This window comes from Rhinopithecus roxellana, chromosome 7 (genome assembly GCF_007565055.1).
Source record: "Rhinopithecus roxellana isolate Shanxi Qingling chromosome 7, ASM756505v1, whole genome shotgun sequence".
Taxonomy (NCBI): Eukaryota; Metazoa; Chordata; class Mammalia; order Primates; family Cercopithecidae; genus Rhinopithecus; species Rhinopithecus roxellana.
This window is the reverse complement of record NC_044555.1, coordinates 28,122,097-28,144,837: the sequence shown is the minus strand read 5'-3', so window position 1 is coordinate 28,144,837 and position 22,741 is coordinate 28,122,097. Positions and strand designations below refer to the sequence as shown.

The window sequence follows — 22,741 nt, the reverse complement described above, 5'->3', positions numbered from 1 at the left end:
TAACTTGATATTTCTATGGTCAGCTTGACTTGCACTGCTGTGTACTGAGATGCAGCCTCTCATGGGAGGAATCCCCCTGCCCAGCACCTGCCTCACCTTGTTCAGATGCTGCAGGTGAATGAATTAGGAGACCATTAAAGCATGCTAGTTTTTTTGTTTAACTCTGAAACAGTGCACTATGTGAAAAAAAGTGGGAATAGGTCTATGTTTGTCTGAATTTAGAGACACTTTTGCCTCACCATCTGCATTGTGAATTAAATTTTAAGTGTTACGATAGCTTCAGACCCCAATAAAATAGAAGAGTTAGTTCAATCTAGTCACTGCCCCACCTCAAACAACACTAGGCCGTCCTCACCCCATCGGGAGCCTACCCCATCGTGTCAGGGTCTGGGGGAAAAGTCAAGCATTATCTTCCAGAGGAAACACTAGGCGGGTGCCCCGGCTCGAAACCTTCTGGTCTCCCATTCCCAGGTCTCGCTCCAGCACTTCCTCAGAGCTGCTCTTCGTTCTCCGGCTGCCCTCCAGACTCGTGGAGGCGGTGTGCGAACTTGAGGAGCCATTTGCAGTCACTGTGCTGTCCCCGTACGTCAATGTCAGGTCGCCTTCAGTCAGGATGAAATCGGAGTCTTCCTCTCTCAGTGGCTCTTGGTTCTGAAAAGTGCAACCAACAACAACAACAACAAAAATGAGAGACTGATATCTTCCAGGTTTGGCACCAACCCTAACCCCAATCCCAACTCCTCATCTGAAAACTGGGGATTATGAAACTTGCCTGCCTTGAGCCTCTAGCGTGGTAACTGGACGTAAACTGTAGAGGGCTAGGCACAGTTGCCAGGACTAGGACTTAGAATACTAGAAAACAGTTCCTGATTTCAATGTCTGACAGCTTGGGGTTAGTGAAAAGAGGAAGAAAGGGAGACTAGCCTGGATTTCCAGCTTCTCAACACACAAAGAAAGGCCAGAGTAGGGTAACTGGGCAAACGTTGCAAACAGGTTTTAGGTACTGTCTTCTCTGGGTAGGCATTCTGGATGGGCCTCCCGCCCTATACAAACCGTCTCGAACCCATCTTGTTTACATTGGAACTACTCTTTGTCCTAGTCAGTAATTCAGGGAAGAGGACAAGCCATTATTAGGATTTCTTCCCTGTTTCCCCTGTCATCTCCCCACAGGAAAACCCTGGTAGGAAGCCCACCCACCACATCCTCAGGTGGATGAATCAAATGATCAAAGGAGAGCAAAGTCACAACCACTTGAACTATCAGATGGTAGCAAGAGTGCCAGAGACGGCATGAGGTCAGACAGGACCTTCTTCCTCCAATGGATTTAACCAACAAAACAAGGGGAAGGCCACAACCCAGCTCCCCCGCTGCATTGAGGCCTATTGAGTACTGTGCACTGCCTTCTAGAAGGGCAAACACAGTGTCAAATACGCTGGGTAAACTGATTTTTTTCTCTCCTCTTTCCCACCGACCCTTCAAAGCTGATCTGAAGTCCTGCATCCTCTTATGAGACAGAGTCTCTGGGGTGCCAAACCGGCCTCTCTGACCCCCTCAGGGCCCTCGTGCAGTCACACTGCCCAAGGCCATGGGCAGATTCCGCCAGGTCAGTGCCTGGACTCCCCATCTAGGTGACAAACGCCAAAGGGCAATGACCTCCTTCTCCACACCTTGGCACCTTCCTCAATGGTGCTGACCTCATAGTAGGTGCTAAGTGAATGCTGGGTAAATGCACCAGCTAGGGAAGACTCATGGGTTGAGTTTCCTCTCCCAGACTTATTTCTGTGCACTCACTGGCGCCAATCACATACTTGTTTTCTGCATTCTCAGTGATGTCAACTTCTTCACACACAGTCTACAATGTGACTCCACTTAACTAATGCTTCAGCATTTTTGACAACAAGCACGCAACTCCTCTCACTTGCTGCTTCAAATCCCCACTGGAATGAAGCAGGGTGCAAATGCCCAATGAGATAAAAGTCCTGTATTCAGGCAGATGCTCAGAGCACAGTTCTAAAACTTGCTCTAAACTCCCAAATTTCCTCTTTACCAGTGTTTAGAAAGTCCTGAAACTCGATCTGCTTTACAGTAGCCTTCCTTCTTTCTCTTTTTATTTTTTGGGACGGAGTTTCACTCTTGCCACCCAGGCTGGAGTGCAATGGTGCAATCTTGGCTCTCTGCAACCTCCACCTCCCGGGTTCAAGTAATTCTCCTGCCTCAGCCTCCTGAGTAGCTGGGATTACAGGCATGTGCCACTACACCCGGCTAATTTTTGTATTTTTAGTAGAGATGGCAGTTTCACAATGTTGGTCAGGCTAGTCTCAAACTCCTGACCTCAGGTGATCCTCCCGCCTTGGCCTCCCAAAGTGCTGGCATTACAGGCATAAGCCACCATGCCCAGCCAGTAGCTTATGTCTCCCATCCGAATTTCCAGCTCCCAGGGAGTTCACCTTCCCTGTCTCAGCACATCCCAGTTCTCCCATTCATACATGTGCAACATAATGATTTTATTCATCTCTGTCAAAATCTCTCTGCCAGGGCTCTTGGCTTCCAGTTTTCAGGGAAATGGTCCTGGCACATATTTTACTGCTTCAAGGTTTGGAGCCATGGAAGGACAGAGGCAAACATGGGACAACTGCAGGTGAGAGTAATTCTGCAAATGAAGGAAAGCCCACCAAAGCACCACAGAGGAAACCCTGGGCATGAACTATGATGTGGTCCGCTTTCACTCTTTGCAGAGGGAAGCAGGGCCTAAATTCATTGATAGGAGAAAACAAGACTGGATGTCAACCCGTTGCATTTGCGAAACTCCCAAGCCCAGACATAGTACCCAAGGAAAGGTCATTCAGAAACAAGGCCATAGTAAAACCCATGGAGGCTGGGCGCGGTGGCTCACGCCTGTAATCCCAGCACTTTGGGAGGCCAAGGAGGGTGGATCACGAGGTCAGGGGTTCGAGACCAGCCTGGACAACATGGTGAAACCCCATCTCTACTAAAAATACAAAAATTAGCCAGGCATGGTAGTGTGAACCTGTAATCCCAGCTACTCAGGAGGCTGAGGCAGGAGAATCGCTTGAACTGGGGAGGCAGAGGTTGTAGCGAGCCACGACTGCACCACCACACTCCAGCCTAGATGACAGAGCGAGACTCTGTCTCAAAAAAAAAAAAAAAAAAAAAAAAAAAACCAGCCATGGAGGGGCCGGGCATGGTGGCTCACACCTGTAATCCCAGTACTTTGGGAGGCCGAGGCGAGCGGATCACTTGAAGTCAGGAGTTTGAGACCAGGCTGCTCAACATGGTGAAATCACGTCTCTACAAAAAATACAAAAATTAGCCAGGCGTAGTGGCACGCAGCTGTAATCCCAGCTACTCGGGAGGCTGAGGCACAAAAATCGCTTGAACCTGGGAGGCAGAGGTTGCAGTGAGCCAAGATGATACCACTGCACTGCAGCCTGGGCAAGAGAGCAAGACTGTCTGAAAAAACAAATGAACAACCCATGGAGAGTGATTCTGACATCAAAGCCTAATAATGTTACATGCAGATGATAAAACCAATCTGCTCCCTTGAATTCTAGATGATAGGATTGACACAAGTTGGTTTTGTTATGCTGAAGGTCTGTATAATCATGTAACTAGCTGTGCAATTAAGTCTGCTATAAAAATGCAGTGAAATCACCATGAAAACACCTGCAAACAACAGTGTGTGGGGATGTGTGCATTTTAAATAACCAGAGGTCATTTTCAAAAGTGAAAGAACATTGTTAGGAAGGTGGATACCACACCTAAGTGGTTTAACGTTAGTGGAAATAATGACTGATGAACATCTTAGAAATCTCCAAATAAACTTGGCAAAATAGAAAACACCTTTTAGATGGTTGGTAAGAACCATGCAACAGGTGTCAAAAGCCATGAGAACTGCCCAATCTGAGCACTAAACTTTGCAGTGAGCCCCTTCACCTCTGTCAGTTTGGGGTTCCTCCACTGATAATTTTGAAGAGACCCTTTGCTCCCACTGTCTCAGCAGCAGGCCCCACCATGTCTGGAGCTGGCTGAGACCCTAGGCAGGACCCTGGCTAAAAGCAGCAGCAGCAGCAGCAGCAGCAGCAGCAGCAGCAGCAGCAGCAGCAGCAGCAGCAGCAGCAGCAGCAGCAGCAGCAGCAGCAGGACTGAGGGTAATTCTCACTAGAAGGCCAAGTCACTCAGTCTTAGGTTGGCTGTGGGGAGTCACAGCCGAAACATGACCCCCCGAAGCAAACTTGGAGTGGTCCCTTGAACTGCTGGGGGAAGCACTTGAAATTGATGCAATTCTAAGCTTACTGAGTTTACGCCGAGTTCAAACTAGTCCGGATATTCCTAATCTATGGGTAAGGGACTGGTTAGTAAGCTTCAGATTACATAAGGTTTTTATAAAGTTTTAATAGTGGATTTGTTGTTTTCCTATTACATAGACATGAAAAGTGATCCTTATTAAAACCCAATTAAGATGGAAAGTTTTACAAAGTGTTTAGAAGAGACTAGAGTTAGAAGACAAATTTATATATATAAACCCAGTGAAACTTAAGATCAGAAAGTGTAATCACAGTTGGGGCTTCATTAGTGGGAGAAGTGGAGATGCCGTCAGCACCCTTAGTCTCCGATGATGTATGTAAAGGGCCCCTACTACCACTTTAGACAGCGGGCCAAACTGAGCAAACCAGTCAGCATTCAGCACAAGACAGCTTTTCTTAAGTAAGCTAGTAGCAGGATGAGAAATTACAAAACTAAGTTTTTAATCTATTGGTCTGTGTCCTTCTAACCTAACAGGTAACTAGCATTATTATTTAGGCTGATAGATACTACATTTAAAACTTACCACAAGCATTAGACATCACTTTACAAACTGGGAGCAGTTCTAGGGAAATGGTGTTCTCACCATCCTACATATTTCTTTTCGTCATTTAAAACCAGTTTATCACAGGTGGCACAGGAATTTCATTTTTATATAGGGAGGAGCTGTGGGTGTTGAAAGTTCAACTGTCTTTAAGAGAAAGACACATGAATGCTGCTGTCACATTTGGTGAAATTTCCAAGCAACAGCTGTGGCAGAACTACATTTTTACCAGGCAGAACCTGCTCCGAAGTGGGTGAAACCCAGTAGCCCAGCTGAGTTTCTACGCGTAAAGTTCTGTTGCTGCCTACCAGGACTTTCCAATGGTCACTTTCCTCTGAGGGGGCCAAGGAGGGGTCCGAGGGCCTAGGGATGACAGACACACAGAGCTTACTCTCTGCAGCAGCGGGTTTAGGACACACGGTGACTTGGCCGTTGTCATCCCTGTTCTTGAAGGAAGAGCATGCCATTTAAAGAGCTGCATCCTCCAATCTCGGCTGCTCTGATGTGGCTGCTCTTCTCTTCCGCCCCAGCACCCCCACCTAGCTATGGTGTCCACATCCCTTTCCCCTCTGTACCACATGAATGTGCACTGCCTTTCCTAACCCTGCTACCCCTCATTAGAACTTACCTGTTTAGGGCCGTTCTCTTTCAGATCTAGGCTTTGTGTTCTGCCTTCTCATCACCAATCAAGTAAACTGCAGGTTATTTGCTAAGAATGTGAAGACCTGCATGAGGGTCCCAGCTAATTACTAACTGTGAGCTCAGGGCCAACTCACATCCTCTCTGAGATGCACTTTCCTTCTCTGTAATGCTGCAGTACTTGCTGATTCATGGTATGACCCAAAGAATGAACTTAGCCTTTGTGAACTCTAGAGCTGTATGCAAATTTTAGAAATTCTTTTCTTCTAGGGCATAATGACTGTGTTAGTGACAAGATGATTAGGATGGCCGAGGAGGGATAGAGGAAGGCCTTTGACTTCTCCTCTACTCCTTCCACGTGGGTAGCTACCTTGCTCTCTCTACCTCTCTGCCCTGCACCCTGCAACCCACACCAGGAGTTCAGGAGTCAGCCCTAAATCTAAGACGTCCACCAGTGTACATGTTCTTTTCATACTGTGCTGAGTCTATTTCCAGAATCTGAAAATGGAAAGAAAGGGCCTAACCATATCAACATAAACTATTTAGAAAAGGAATCCTTGCATGTTTTGTGGTTCAGTATATCTTCATGTATTTCATCATTTAATGCTTCCAGCCAGCCTGTACTACTAGGCCCATTTTATGGATTAGAAAACTGAGAGGTAGGCCTGGAGCGGTGGCTCACGCCTGTAATCCCAGCACTTTGGGAGGCTGAGGTGGGTGGATCATGAGGTCAGGAGTTCAAGACCAGCCTGGCCAACATGGTGAAACCCTGTCTCTACTAAAAATACAAAAATTAGCCTGGTGTGGTGGCAGGTGCCTGTAATCCCAGCTACTCGGGAGGCTGAGGCAAAGAACTGCTTGAACCCAGGAGGCAGAGGTTGCAGTGAGCTGAGATCGTACCACTGTACTCCAGCCTGGGTGACAGAGTGAGACTCCATCTAAAAAAAAAAAAAAAAAAAAAAAAAAAAAAAAAAAAAAAGAACTGAGATGCAGAGCACATCTATGGCCTGTCAGGGGTTGTGTTCCAATCCAGTGGCTCTGATTCCAAATCCAGTGTTCTTTCTACTATACCACAGCTGCCGATGTTGGGGAATCCCATTACCCTGGTAAAAGGTTTCTCTGTTAGTGTGCAAAATCTATAAACATATGTAAGTTGGCCATTTTTAATCAGCTTATTAGAGAAGCAAAACTCTGTGGATTTGGAGGCATAAGTATGATGGTTTCTTCTTCCTATGTAAGACACTGCCCTGGCATGGTGACCAGGACTCCAACCCTGACATGCAGTACTTACATCATACACCTGGGGACTGGTCAGACATCGAGCTAGCAAGCCACACCAGGCAGGGAGCGTGGTGGTTAGTGGGGGGCCGCTGTGTGTGAGGATGGGCTTCAGGTAACTTTAAAATGGGAATTAAGGAAAAATGGCTACAAAGAAAACATATACACAACAAAATGTGCTTAAAAAATCGCCCGACATTCCACCCACAAAAACCTTCTTTTCCCCATTTTACTAGTACAATACACAAAATACTTGTAACCTGCAACAGTTTGAATCAAAGAGTAAGATACACCCTATCAGCCTTAAATAGTAACTGTTAACTCTTGGGTTGGTAATTCCCAATTTTCAGTTCAAACGTGTGTTTGATTAATTAGAAAGTAGATCCCCCTTCTCCCTTTGTCATGCTGAATGGAAGTTTTGGTTTCAATCAGCATTTCAGCCTCTGACACACAACTGGCTCCAGGCCTTAGAAACAGGAGATAGTGTCCCTGGAGTGGGGAGCTGCAGCCCCTGTGTCCCCTCTGCTCTTGTTCTCTGCATGGATTCCTGTTAAGCCACTCTACCCAGAGGGCAGGTGGTGGAAATGTTGAAGTTACTTGGACAGGACCTTAGGGGTAGCCTGGGGCTACTACAAAGGCAGAAACTGAGACTTGGCAACATCAAATGATTTCAGTAAGGTTACTCAGACTGTAAATCTCTCAACTTCCCATACAGGACCATTCTTCACTCTACCCATAGCTTCTCTCCTAGATGCTAACACAAGGCTTTTCAACCTCAACACTACTGACATTTAGGGCCAGATCATTCTTTGTTATGGGGGCTGTTCTGTGTATGGTAGGATATTGAGCAGCATCCCTGGTCTCTACACACTACAGATGCCCCTCGACTTAGGATGCAGTTACATCCCAATAAGCCCATTAGGTTGAAAATATCATAAGCCAAAAATGCATTTAACACACCTAAACTACCAAACATCACAGCTTAGCCCAGGCTACATTAAATGTGCTCAGAACACTCACATTAGCCTACAGTTGGGCAACATCATCTAACACAAAGCCTATTTTATAATAAAGTATTAAATATCTCATGTAATTTATTACATACTGTACTGAAAATGAAAAACAGGATGGTTGTATGGGTATTCAAAGTATGGTTTCTACTGAACGCAGATCAATTTCACACCATATCGTAAAGCTGAAAGAAATGCAAATTAAAGCCATGATTAAATACCACTACAAACCCAATAGAATGGCTAAAATTAAAAAGACTGACAACACCAAATGTTGGTGAGGATGTGGAGTAACTGGAACTCTCATACACTAGAAGTGACTGTGTAAAGTAGTACCACTATTTTGGAAAACTGGCACTGTCTTCTAAAGTTGAAACTACCCATGCCCTATGACCCAGCAATGTTACTCCTGGGTAGATTACCAAAAAAAAAAATGTATATGTACATCAAAAGACATGTACATCAATCATAGAATAAATTGTGATACATTTATATAAGAAATACTATGGAACAATGAGAACAAATGAACTAGAACTACACATAACAACATGGCTGTATTATACACATGATGTCAAGCCAAATAAGCCAGACACTAAAATATATATACTATATAATCCTATTTATAGAAAGTTGAAAAACAGGTAAAACTATTAAGTGTTGCTAGAAGTCAACAGAGCAATTACATTTGGGGAGGGGGAAGGAGTAGTAATTGAGTCATGGCATGAGGGGGCTGGCAATTTTGTTTCTTTCTCTCTTTTTTTTTTTTGGAGACAGGGCCCAAGTAGCTGGACTACAGGTGTGTGCCACCACACCTGGCTAATTTTTGTATTTTTTGTAGAGACAGGGTTTCATCATGTTGCCCAGGCTGGTCTATAATTCCTGGGCTCAAGTGATCCACCTGCCTTGGCCTCCCAAAGTACTGGGACTAAAGGCATAAGCTACCATGCCCAGCCTTGGTAATTGTGTTTCTTGATTGGTTTGGTGTTAAATGAGTGTGTTTATTTTGTGATAATTTACTGAGCACTTATTATTTGTGTAGTTTTCTGTATATCTGTCATACTTCAATAAATTTTTAACATTTTCAGCATCTCCAAAGACCATATATAATAAGCCACCTGCCCATTTGATGACTATGTCAACTTAAGAAACCATGAGGTGTTGGGCGAAGTGGCTCATGCCTGTAATCCTAGCACCTTGGGAGGCTGAGGCAGGCAGATTGCTTGAGCCCAGGAGTTTGAGACTAGCCTGGGCAACATGGCGAAACTCTCTCTCTACCAAATATACAAAAAATTAGCTGGGCGTGGTGGCATGCACCTGTGGTCCCAGCTACTTAGGAGGCTGAGGTGGGAAGATTGCTTGAGCCCGGGAGGGGAAGGTTGCAGTGAGCCCAGTGCACCACCACACTCCAGCCTGGGCAACGGAGTGAGACCTCATCTCAAAATAAAACAAAACAAAACAAAAAAACCAAGAGGGTTTAAGATTTTGGTTTTTAATTTTCACTTGAGACCAAGTGAATCTACAGGAACAGGGTTTGCCCTGCGTGTGGCCCAGTTATGCCAATGTCAGATCATACAAGATCAGACTTGGCCAAGTTCATCCAATAGGAATTATCCTCCCCATATAGATTAACAGCTGAAGTTCTACTTCCTTTTCTGACCACAGCATGATTCATTGTGTAATTTTAATCTAATCACCTAAAAAGGCATAGTTCCCTGGACACAAAGCTCTTAAGAACTACATGAGTCTACCAGGTTGTGGGGTAATTACTCTAAGGTTATGCAAACATTCCTCTTGGCCAGAGAGATACTCACCAGGACTACCCATGGTTGAATGCTCAATGCACATGTTCCATGAGAGGACGAACTATCCCTGTCCCAAGCATGCATCTTTCCTTATTTATCAGGTGTCATTCACCGACAATTCAACAAGATTTCATCCCCAATGTTTCACTGACACAGGGGATGCTACTTAAAAGGATACTTGTGATCAAAGCTGTACCACAGCCTGAATATCCATGCGCTCTCCTGTTTTGTCCGGTTTCCTCTGGCAGAATCTGGGCCGTCCTAGGAACAAACAAGAGGGCACATGCTTAGTTGTACAAAAGGGATCTCAAAGAAAGGGGAGAAAAAACTTTTAAAATAACTTGTATAGCTCTGGAGCTCACAGTCAAACATCCCATGTCAGCAAAGTTTCAAAGACATATTGGGAGGTAGCATTTGAGCAGAAATGAAATAAACTCAAAAGGCAGAAAAACAGTCTCCAAAGTACAAAGGCTGGGTTATGTCTGTGGATAGCTCAAACTCAATACGGAACAACATTTCTTTTGGCATTTTTATTGCAATTTTCCTCGAAGCATCTTTCAGCAGATTAATTACCCTAAAATAGTCTAGATCCTAACAGGCCAAAATTGATTTATAGAGAATATTTTTAAAAGCTTTTTTAAAAGCAACTTTCCAATCCCCATCCCCAAAGTAGGCCTGTGGAAACCACATTTTGTTGAGTATCCTGACAATCTAGTTAAGGCTTCTCTGTGGTCCTCACCCAGGGACCTACGCTGTGCTCCAGGTGGTAAGGTACTTGTTTCCCCACCAGTTTTAGGAAGGTGGGATCAGTGAGCAGGGGAAATGAGCTCGAACTAACAATTCTGTTATTTTATCTACCCTCAAGTAGCAAGTTCCTTGCTACTCTCATGCCCTTCCGATTTAAACATCCCCACCATGTAACTTTCAAAATAACCTGCAAAATCAAACATTCATTTAAGGTTTAGGAAATGTGTTCTGTGCAAGTATCAGAAGTAGCACAGTTAATATAAAACTCAGATCGACTGCAGCAATTTGAGGGTACTACTGGGGCTCTGCAAGCACAGACTGCTTGTGAAGCTGTTATTATCATCATTCTCTTTAATATTACAGGGAGAGGCAACTCCGCAAGTGAGGGACAACTGACAATCACCAAATACAACTTGAACCAAAATTACAAGTAGTTTTAAATCATGGCGAGTGTAAATTCTACCTGCAATGGCAACACCAATAATTAATCAAAGATCTTTGAGAAGCACATAGACAAAAAGGAGAGAAATTAGCAAGCACTATTTATTAATACACTCCTAAAGTTTCCAACCGCAAAGATATTTTTAAAAACTGAATCCCCTTGGTATTTCAGGAATGTTTAGTGATGGATATGGAAATAGCTCAGTTAAATGGGCCCTTCTGTGATTTGGGAAATAGAAACAAGGAGAGACTCCAGAGACCAATCTGATTTTACGTTTTTATAAATCATGTGGAAGAGAGAGAGCACAGAAATGCCTCCATTTGCAGGGTGACTGATTGCTAACCCAATGACAACTCTGGAAGATTCCAAAATGTGACATGACTGAGTAGAAAAGTAGCAGATGACTTTTTTGATAGGCAAATATATAATGGAAAAAATTAAATGGTTCTTTATAAAGTAATAGGCTCTAAGCTCTCAGTTCTAAGTGCCTGTAGAATTTTACTAAGGAAAAAGCACAAAGATAAACATCATCAGGAAGGATACTATAAACCATCAGGCACAAAATGAGTCCCCCAAAGTCAGTTTCTTCTACTTCTTCCCTTAAATCAGTGATGAAAACAATGAATCCTACTCTGTCATCTTAACCTCTGCAAAACCACAAAGCATTTATTATCACCGGACTACTTAATTTCTTGCCATTTAATCTCAAGAAAGCTACAAGAACCCCTGAACTTAAATTTAAAAAAAAAAAAAAAGAAAGCTACAAGAGACTTATATAAGCCCCAAAAGAGACAATTAAAATGAGTAAAGCAAGGGAATGGCTTCTATTTGACAGCAAACTAACAAAAGGTCTTCTCAGGCTACTGAAAGATATGCCTGCAATCCATGAATAAGATAAAGTGACCTCAGACTCCACAGCAAATCCCGAAATGTAAGAAACTAAGAGCCAACGCTTAGAGGCTACAAGGGGTAAATTCAGGACAAATCAAAAGTGTAACTTTGTGAAAAGGGTGTTAAACAACTTCTTATTCCAAGAGATGGTGCCAGAAGCATGATTAGGTACAGGAAGAACTTAGATAAATCCACATATGGTGGCTTTGGGGAAATCAGGGCAGTTCTGTGGGACAGAACTAATTTTTTAAAGCTGACCCGGAAGACAAGCAACAAATGAATGCTTCATGACATGATTGGGGCTGCCATCACAGAGAAGCCATTGATAGCCCTTCCTGTGGGTCACTGTGGGAACAGGCGGAGCCTCCTTCCTGGCTGCACTTGGTGACTCTAGGATTTTCCATTCCTGTGCTGTCCACAGAAAAAGCAGACTTGCTCTCTCAACTCGTCTCTCCTCAAAACCTGGGTTCACACCTCATGTCTGTAGCTCAGGCAACTTCTAGAGCCTGGAGCATTCTTTTTTTCCTCTCACCTTCTCCCACCCAGAACACCTACCTGGCCAACCTCTATTCATCTTTCAAGCCTGTGCAGAAGCACGGCTTCTCTAAGAAATGTTTCAAAAGCAACACAGCACTCCAAGAAGTGTAGGTGTGGATATCACAGGCTCTCTCAAGAGACTATCTGGGTCCTGACTGTGCCGCTGCCATTGCCTTGCTGTGTGACTCTGGACAAGTTACCTAACCTTTCTGTGGTTCAGGATCCTCATCTGTAAACTGGAAATATTAATAATTACCTACCTCTAGGGGCATTATGAGGCTGGAATGTTGTGATAGAACAAGAAATATATATCTGGTTTTTGTCTGACACAAAACTCCTAAAACCCTTGGAATTTCCTGAGTAGATGGGGTGGGAGGAACATCTTTTTTATTAATAATAAGCTCCTTTCAAGCACACCTGAATTTATGCTAATAAGGTGACTCTTGAATGGACACTGATTGCCAGAGAAACCAACCATGTAATTAGAGGATTGGAACTTTTAGCTCCATCCCAACCTCCTGGGAGGGGAGGACTGGGGATTGAGTTAATTATCAATGGCTACTGATTTAATCAACCATGCCTATGTAATGAAACCTCCATAAAACCCTAAATGACACAATTTGGAGGGCTTCCAAGTTGGCGCCACATACTCCCATCCCCATCCTTTGCCCTATGCATCTCTTCCATTACGCTATTCCTGAGTCGTATCCTTTCTAACAAACTGGTAATGGTCAAAGTTGTGTTCTGTGAGTCATTCTAGCAAATTATCGAACCTGAGGAGGGGGTGGGAACCCCCCTATAGCCAGTCAGTCTGAAGTACAGGTCATGACCTGGGACTTGCAACTGGTGTCTGAAGTGGGGAGAGTCTTGTGGGACTGAGTCCTTAACCTATGGAATCTGATGCTAACTCCAGGTAGGTAGTGAGTTAAACTGTAGGAGGTCCAGTTAGTACTCATTGGGAATTGGAGAACTGGCTGGTATAGAAAAAGACCTTACATATTTGGCATTACAAGTGTTGTGAATGTAGAGAAAAAAGGTTTTATTTTAGAACTGTAAAAGATTTTTCATTTAAAGAACTTAGGATGGTGTCTGATATGTGGCAGGCACTCAACAAATATTGACTCATTATTGTTTGCCATGTGACTTTTTGTGCTGATTAAATATTTGTGAAATAACCCAGAATCTGGCATATAGTTAGAGCTCATATTACTAATTAAGTTCATTTCCAAAGACTGGATATGTAATTTCAAGCACATATGTTTGGGGGGAAAAAAAAAGCCTAGTCATTAACATCATTTGGCTATCCTGTGTGGCTTTTTACACAAGGAATTTTCATCTTTTTACTGACATTATTAATAGAGAAGCCCCTTCAAGAAAATACTACCAACCCTGCTTATTACCATTTTTTGAGCATGTAACAATGAGTGTCTATTTCTTCTGCATTCATTAAGCACCTACTATGTGCCAGGCACCATGCTGGGTGCTGGAAACACAAAGAGGAATATAACTTAGCACCTGGCCCTCAAGGAGCACTCTTTCCAGAAGGTGAAGGTGGCAGGGGTTGCGGTGGGGGTAGGGGTAGGGGAGACAGACAAATACATATTGACTGACAAATGTAATGAAGAAAAAGAAAGCTGATTAAAGAACTGGGGAATAGCAAACAGTCCTATTTTTGAAATGCTTTTTCTAAAATGAATGCATAATGATACCTGTGTAGAGTTACATTTCATTCCATTCTTACATAATATTACAAGATGTTTTAAAAAGTCAAGGTCATTACACTAATAAGAACAGCTTACTTTTTTTTTTTTTTCAGGGATGGAGCATGTGGCAGGCAGAATAATGGCCACCTCACCAAAGCTTTCTACAGCCTAATCCCTGGAGCCTGTTACACTACCTGGCAAAAGGGACTTTGTGGATGGACTTAAGGTTATCCCGGTAGGCCCAGTACAATCATGTGGGCCCTTAAAAGTGGACAAGGAGGGCCAAGCATGGTGACTCACGCCTGTTATCCCAGAGCTTTGGGAGGTTGAGGTGGGCAGATCACTCAAGGTCAGGAGTTCAAGACCAGCCTGGCCATCATGGCGAAACCCCGTCTCTACTGAAAATATAAAAATTAGCTGGGCGTGGTGGCGTACACCTGTAATCCCAGCTACTCAGGAGGCTGAGGCACAAGAATTGCTTGAACCTGGGAGGCGGAGGTTGCAGTGAGCTGAGCTCACACCACTGCACTCCAGCCTGGGCAATAGAGCAAGACTCTCTCTCAAAAAAAAAAAAAAAAAAAAAAAAACACACACACACAAAATGACAAGGAGGGCAAAAGAGTCAGAGGAAGCAATGTAGTAGAAGAAAGGGCAGGAGAGATTCAGAGCTTGACAAAAACTCGCCCCACTGTTGCTGGTTTTGCAGCAAGAACACACGGAACTGAATTCTACTGACAACCTGACAACCTGAAGGAGCCTGGAAGTAGCTTCTCCCCAGAGCTTAGGCTTGCCAACACCTTGAAAACCTGGAAGCAGAGAAACCAGCTGAGCCCACCATATACCTGATCTACTGAACTGTAAGGATGACAAAACTGCATTGTTTTGGCTGGGCATGGTGGCTTATGCCTATAATCCCAGCACTTTGGGAGGCCAAGGTGGGTGGATCTACCTGATCTACTGAACTGTAAGGATGACAAAACTGCATTGTTTTGGTTGGGCATGGTGGCTTATGCCTAAAATCCCTGCACTTTGGGAGGCCAAGATGGATGGATCACTTGAGTCAAGGAGTTCAAGACCAGCCTGGCCAACGTGGCAAAACCCTGTCCCTTAAAAAAACAAACAAACAAACAAACAAACAAAAAACCCTATTGTTTTAAGTCACCAAATTTGTGGTAATTTGTTACAGCAGTCACAGACAACTAATACAGAGCAGAGGAGTAAGTAAATGATGTCACTTGATTTGGGCCTGATATGCTTTTTTTCTTTTTCGGAGATGGAGTCTCGCTGTGTCACCCAGGCTACAGTGCAGTGGCGTGATCTCAGCTCACTGCAACCTCTGCCTCCTGGGTTCAAGCGATTCTCCTGCCTCAGCCTCCCAAGTAGCTGGGATTACAGGTGCCTGCCACCACGCCCAGCTAATTTTTATATTTTTAGTAGAGGCGGTGTTTTGCCATGTTGGCCAGGCTGGTCTTGAACTCCTGACCTCAGGTGATCCACCTGCCTCAGCCTCCTGAAGTACTGGGATTACAGGCATGAGCCACCACACTCAGCCTGAGCCTGATATGTTTTGGCTCTGTGTCCTCCCCCGTAAGTCTCATCTCAAGTTGTGATCCTAAGTGTTAGAGGTGGGACCTGGTAAGAGGTGGCTGGATCATGGGGGTAGACTTTCCCCTTGCTGTTCTTGTGATAGTGAGTGAGTTCTCACGAGATCTGGTTAAAAGTGTGTGGCACTTCCCCCTTGCTCTCTCTCTCTCCTGCTCTGCTGTGGTAAGACGTGTTTGTTTCCCCTTTGCCTTCGCTATGATTGTAAGTTTCCTGAGGCCTCCCAGCTATGCTTCCTGTACAGCTTGCAGAACTATGAGTCAATTAAACCTTTTCTTCATAAATTACCCAGTCTCAGGTAGTTCTTTATAGAAGTGTGGGAATGGACTAATACAGGGCCTTTGTTATATCATTGGGATAATGGGACCAATATTTCTCAGCAGAGGGTAATAAGAGGGTTTAGAAACGGAATCAGCCAGGCACAGTGGGCTCATGCCTGTAATCCCTGCATTTTTGGAGGGTTAAGACCACTTGGCCCAGGAGTTTGAGACCAGCCTGCGCAACAAAGCAAGATCCTGTCTCTACAAAAATACTTTATAAATTAGCTTGGTGAAGTGGCACACTCCTGTGGTCCTAGCTACTCAGGAGGCTGAGGGAGGAGGATCCCTTGGGCCCAAGAGGTCAAGACTGCAGTAAGCTGTGATTGTACCACTGCACTCCAGCCTTGGCATCAGAGGGAAACCCTGTCTCAAAACAAAACGAAAAAATATCGGAGTCAAGTCTCTGACCATGATACACAGATAGTTTTCTTCCCTGCTTAAAACTCTCCAGAGCTATGCATTGCCTATATCAGGGCTTTTCTAATGGTAAAATGTACACACATTCCCTGGAGACACTGTTAAAATGTAGATTCTGCTTCAGTGGGGCTGGTGAGGCCTGAGTGTCTCCACTATCTTGCTTCTGCCACTCTCCACCCTCGCCCTTTATCACCTTGTCATCAAGCCCTTCAGGATGCAGATTCATCTACCTTGTTACAGACATTTTCCCAGAACCTGAAGGTATGTCTGAAACAGAACAGGTGCTCAATAACTATTTGTCACATAAATGAATAAACTGATCTTGACTGAGTTTTTAGAAAACAGAAAAGGAAGAGCAGAAAGGGAAATCAGGGGCCAAGGGAGGCATTTGGAAGCACAAAAAAAACGGAGGGGGGGCGGTCACAGAGTAGCAATTGGAGGAAAGGCACCTCTGCAACTGTTTGAAGTTAAAGGTTTAGGTGACAGATTTACGGGTGTCAGATTTCAGCCTGGAGAAACAAAAACAAAAACAAAAACAAAAACAAAAACAAAACAAAACAAAACAAAAAAAAAAAAAACGAGGAGAACCCAGAAACAAATGATTCTAACTTGCTCAGAAAGTCATATATGAACGCAACTATAAACTGCTGATTTTCTACAGTTTTCACTACATACACACAGACACACACACATATGTGTACATATACACAGGCACTGGTGGTTTCCCTTCCTCCACACTCCATTAATATCTGGCTTGTGACCTTGTCCTGTTGATATGGTAAAACTGGGATAAATTCAGATTCACACTCTCAGCTGCTCCAAAGTGGCCTCATCAATGAGTGCTCTTCTGTAAACTCAGGGAAGGAAGTGAATGATGTGTCTGCATGTGCCGCCAACAGAAATCTCAGCTGTCTGGTCTGGCATGAAAAGTCCCCCTGTTTAATGGGGTTGGAGGCCACCCCCAGGGCTGGGCAGCTTGCCTCCAGCTGGGGTTGTTTTTGTTTTGGTTGCAAAGTCACCAAGACCTCCAGAGAAACAAAGCAACTGAGTTTTTTTGGTCTTGTTTTGTTCTAATGAGTCAAACTTGCCAGGGACACAAAGCTGAAGTCTGCCCACAATATTTTTATGCTTTCCCCACATGAAGCAAAGTTCTAGCCAACAGCTCCCTTCCTTTTCCCACATGAGCTAATATTCTGTAGCTCCCTAGCCATGACTCTGTTTATAGCCTTGGGCTTCAAGACTAGCGAGGAGAATTGTGCTCATTATAAGACATGCCTTCCCGTCAAATGTCACTTTTTTGTTTGTTGTTTTTAGGACGATCATTTAGAAAATGAGGTAAAGAGGACTGCCCTTTTTTTCTCTGGTAGAGAACAAACATCTGGACTTTCCCTACCTCTGAGTTCAGTTTCATGACAACACTGAGCATGTGACCTGGATCTATTTCAGGGGAAACTGCAAGAACCCAGGGTTTCACCCAAAAATGAGAAGCCCATTTATTTCTGTTTTCCTGTTTCTCATGACCACAGAGTGCACCGAACCCTGCTGTTAGTGGCTCACTAGAATGAGGAGGTCAGACCAGGAGGAACTGGAGAAATAAGGTCCTCTCTGCACAAGGGCGTGAGTCATTTCTAAGAGGGTGTCCTGGAGAACCAAGCTTGTTTTCCCCCATATGACAGCAATCTTGAAAACCTTTCAAAAGGTCAGTGGAACTGACTTTGAGGGGCCCTCTGCATGACTGTGTGTGAGGTTTGGAAGGAAGGAGGTCAGGGGGAAGCTGTGACACAGCTTCTGGCTAGGGCTGTGGCAAACAGGGTGCCATTAGGAGTGCAGCGTGAGTGGCTGCCAGCCCATTCACAACACCACATGTGCGGTGCTCTCAGCCCAAGGGGCCCTCTGGGAGCTGACAGGAACACTGAGTTCATCCATCCAGGCCCATCCAGGGAGGTTCCTGAGACTCACTCCACCTGGGGGCGGGGGCTATTTTAGCTGTCACTGTATGGACTAAATACAAGAACCCTCAGCACTTTGGACCTGCTGCTTTCTCACTCAAACATTTCCACAGAAAAGTGACAGTAAGCTCGTTACTGAATCTAATTACAAGCCCAGTGTTCCCAATGTGCGGGGCTTACGTGATACCTAGTAAGTTCTACTACATGACCAGCCAAATCCTTTCACTTATTTCCTGTTACAGATGCTTGAATGCAGAGGTAGGAGCAATGGGAAACAGCAAAGGGGGTGGGGATGTTTTGAATGGTCCGGAGCAAGATGAAACCTCTCCAAATCTTACGCTCCAGCTGCTATTGGCCTTTTTTTCTTACAAAATTAATGTAGACTGGCCACAGTTCTGTGGAGGATGCTTTAGAATAGGGCAGCCATATCCTACCAGAGCCATTATCTTCCCTTTGGTGAAATAAGGACGTACATCATGTTTTCCCCTGGGGTTTTCTCAGGATGCGTTTCAAGATCTCCCAAACTGTTATACTCTAAATTAGCTTCAAGGTGCTCAGTTCTTGAACTCCTGTTTTCTAAAGTCCTTAATCAAAGCTAGAGTCAAACAGCAAATTTTCAGAGAACTTCTCATTGAGACCACATGTTCCCAATTGACATAATGGCCAATTCTAAGATCATCTCAAAGGTCTTCTGGAGCTCATTAAAGTGGGCGCCAAATCTCCAATGAAGCTTATTGAAAACTCTTCCCAAAGTGTCTAGAACTTTCCAGGTCATGGCTTTGTGTCCCTTGAGCAGGGACCTAGAATGGACATCAATGCTATAAATGCCTTATCAGGCTGTGGCCACCCTTAAAGAGAAAGAAACCACAAAAGGCTACAGTGGCACCCCATTGACCCCCGCACAGCACCACATTTTGCCAGCCTTATTAAATCTGATTTAGTAGATGGAATCATTTAGAAGATCCTATGGAATCTGAAGTCTGCTGCAGACTGGATTTAGGATTAAGTGCAATGATGAGTCAGATTCAAAACTGACTGGAAAAAAAAGAATAGGGTTTCATGGACAACATACACATGTGGTCAGTAAAGCTGCCTGTTGCACATTGCACCTCTCATTCCCTCATCCACCCAACAAACACCTATCTGGTTCCTGTATGTGCCAGCCACTGTGCTCAGCACTGGTCATTCAATGCTGAATGACATAGTTATTGACTCCCAAGGTCAAATAATATATTGGTAACACATTTCTGCCCCTATCATAACTCTCCTTTCCCCACCTTGCCTGCCCAGGTCATGCTGACCTGGGTAAAGAGCCAAACCTAGAGACAAAATCATCCCAACAGCTGCACAACAGGGATGATATGGCAACCTCAAATCTTGTCTGCAAATTTGTTGATACTCTTCCCATCCAGAGGTTATGGTCTCTATCTCCTCCCATTGGATCTGGGCTGGTCTTAGGAATGCATTTCTAAGCAATAGAAAGCCATGGAAGTGATGCTGTAGAACTTCTAAGATTCGTTCAGAAAAGGTGGTATAGCCTCTACTTTGCTTGCTGGGACATTTGCTTTTGGAACCCTGAGCCATGATATAAGAAATCCAACTACCCAGCAGCCACCATGCTGGCAGGCAGCTCAGGCCACATGGAAAAGCCCTGCACAGACATTCCTGTCAGAGGTCCTTGTGGTTGGGTCCTTCCAGCCCAGGTGCCAGACATATGAGTAAATGAACCTTTGCATGATTCCAGCCCCAAGCTCCTGGTTTTCCCACCTGAGACCCTGGACTTCATGGAGCAAAGGCAAGCCGTCCCTACTATGCCCTTTCCAAATTCCTCACCTAGAGGATCCCAGGCCCTGGAGGAACAGGAATGCCTTCAGGCACCTGATGTCTCTCCTTTCTTCCTCAGATCCCTGGACTGGAGAGTCAAATCGTATTGCTCTCTTTCTCCTGGGCACCACTGATAGACTCAGAACCAGTTGTAGGACCAATATCCACTATTGAAAAGTGGGGAGTCAGGACTCTTTCTGGCGAGCTCACACCTTTCATAACGTTGATTAAGAACACATACCCTGGGGACAAATCCTGGCTCCATCACTTACTCTGAGATGACTCAAACTCCCAAACTTCAGCTTTTAATCTGCAAAATGGGGGCAGCAGTACATACTTCATAAGGCTGTTGTCAGGATCACAATGAGGGAATCTAGGTAAAGTGCCTGGCATGTGGCGAATGCTCCAATGTCTTCCCCGGGAAGAAGCATTTCTTGTGACTTACCCCTTGTAAGACTTGAAAGCTGTCGTTGTTGGGTGGTGGGTCTTGATCGGGGTCAACACCAACTCTGAAAGTCACCAGGGAGAAAGACAAAGAGAAAAACAGAGAGTATTAGCTTGGCCCATGGTAGCCATGCAGGCTGCAAGTAACCCGGAGGCTGACCATCTTCCCGAAGCATAAGGAGTGGTTAGCTAAAAGGTGAGGAAGGCTGTCATGCAGAAGTCATGAGAAAGAGGTTGCATACCACTTCAGATCCCAGAGAGTCAGAGGGGCAATGAATCCCATGTGCTTCCACTGTAAGCAAGGCCTCTGGAACACAACACATGCTGGAAACTGTCCACTTGCTTTTCTGCACCAGGTGGTCCCAGTTATCAAAATGTGGATCTCACTGCACTGGGCCCTTCCTCTGTGCTGCTTCCTCACTTCTGCCCTGGTCTGCTTTAATTTCCCTAACATTTTGTTATCAACTTTTTCAAATATACAGGGAGATGTTGAAAGACTTTAGCGTGAACCCCTATATACCCACCATCACTAGATTCTACCATTAACATTTTACTGTATATTCCTTATTACCTATCTATCCATTTCTCTATCACCCATCTTACTTTTTCTTTGGATGCATTCAGATAAAGTTGCAGACATCAGAATACTTCCCCTAAAATACTTCACATGCATGATTGACAAAGTGTCTCTCCTTGACCAAACTTTCGTCAGGCTCCTAGGAATTCACTTCCCAACTAGGCACTGACTTTTGGGCGTCCATCTCAGCATAACCCAATTTTAGTAAGAGGCTTGCTAAGTTGGTTTGGCCAGAACCCAACATCTGATTGGGTTCTTCATCCCCCCACAATCCCTCAGGTGATGTCTGATTGTCTAAGTTGGTTTGGCCAGAGCCCAACATCTGAATGGCCTATCCCCAACATCTGATTGGGTTCTTCATTCCCCCACAATCCCCCAGGTGATGTCTAATCCCCTTCGCCTGTCTTCAGCAAGAATCCTGTTGGGTCAGTTTAGCCAGAATCCCCCTTGCCCCTGATGTTTCCTCTCAGTACTTCTCCATCCACTGACCCCTGTTCCTCTCCCCTGCTGCAAAACCCCATCACAGTGGTCCCTATACCAATCGTGATGGTCCTGAACAACATCTGCCTTACTGTTTTAATATATATCAGAATAATATTTTCTTTAACAATATCATTAACTAGAGTCCTGACCTGCTTTCAATCCTGGTGCCCCTATACCCTCTTGCATCAAGATAGCCTTGAGAACTCACACATCTGAGAGCAACAACTAAAGCCAGAAACAAAAAGCAAAATGGCAAGACTGATTTATAACAAAAACTATAAAAGCACCAGGGCAGTTGTCTTGGCTTAGTAACATACTAACTGGCACTCTATGCATCTGGTAATTTTTTTTTATCCTTGCACCTTCCTCATTCTGAGGCAGGAAACTGTGCCATGGATGACATGGATAACACTCAGAAATGGGGGAGAGAAAAAAGATGCCAGGAAAATCCTACATCTGCCATGGAATTTCCAATCTTCACTGCAGCCACTTGATATCAACCAAGTCTGAAATGCAGCCCAAACTCCTGACAGCAGAGAACCTTAAAGGACCTTCTGGGCCCTGCCACAGACAGAGGAGTGTGGGAAGGCCCTTGGAGTCTCTTGGAAGGCCTTGCTACTGATATAAGTGCAGAACAGGAGATTTCTAAGAAAGGAAACAAAGAGCTGCTTCTCAGCTTGCTACTGCTAGGAAAAAAAAAAAAAAAAAAAAAAAAAAAAAAAAAAAAAAAAAAAAAACAGATCGGGGCCGTGAGACACAAATAATATTCTGCACTTTTTTCGCCTTTTCAAGGCTGTTTACTTCAGGGCGATTTAGTAATTACTTTTCTGGCAGGGTTGAGGCCTCTTGGACCAATCCCCAAGGATGACACCAGACCTTGTGGCTTCCTACAAAGAGCCCCACCCTTGAGGCAGAGCCCAGAACCAAACTAGTCTCTGGGAAGAGGAGGTAAATGAATGGGCCAGGGTGTTTTGGTGTGGAACCAGGCAGCAAGAAAGAACAAGCACAGGATTTTTTTTTTTTTTTTTTTTTTTTGAGAATTTTTTTGAGACAGAGTCTCACTCTGTCACCCAGGCTAGAGTGCGGTGGTGCGATCTTGGCTCACTGCAACCTCTGTCTCCTAGGTTCAAGCCATTCTCCTGCCTCAGCCTCCCGAGCAGCTGGGACTATAGGCATGTGCCACCATGCCTGGCTAATTTTTGTATTGTT

The 22,741-nt window shown here is 44.5% G+C and overlaps 1 protein-coding gene across 4 annotated transcripts in view; it reads right to left on the bottom strand.

The window, feature by feature from the left end:
- The window catches only part of SLC9A7 (solute carrier family 9 member A7), a 145,671-nt gene that overhangs the window by 4,213 nt on the left and 118,717 nt on the right, over positions 1–22,741 (bottom strand). For 2 of the 4 annotated variants that reach the window (XM_010376465.2, XM_030934454.1), the window contains 4 exons: positions 20,474–20,537; positions 9,775–9,857; positions 6,798–6,903; positions 153–651 (listed from right to left, as the gene is read on the bottom strand). In XM_010376465.2, coding sequence (XP_010374767.2) covers positions 400–651; positions 6,798–6,903; positions 9,775–9,857; positions 20,474–20,537 — 505 coding nt within the window. In that variant the 3' untranslated portion in view covers positions 153–399. Of the gene's footprint in view, positions 1–152; positions 652–6,797; positions 6,904–9,774; positions 9,858–20,473; positions 20,538–22,741 lie in introns of those variants that run through there. The other 2 variants (XM_030934453.1, XM_030934452.1) reach the window with 2 other exon arrangements.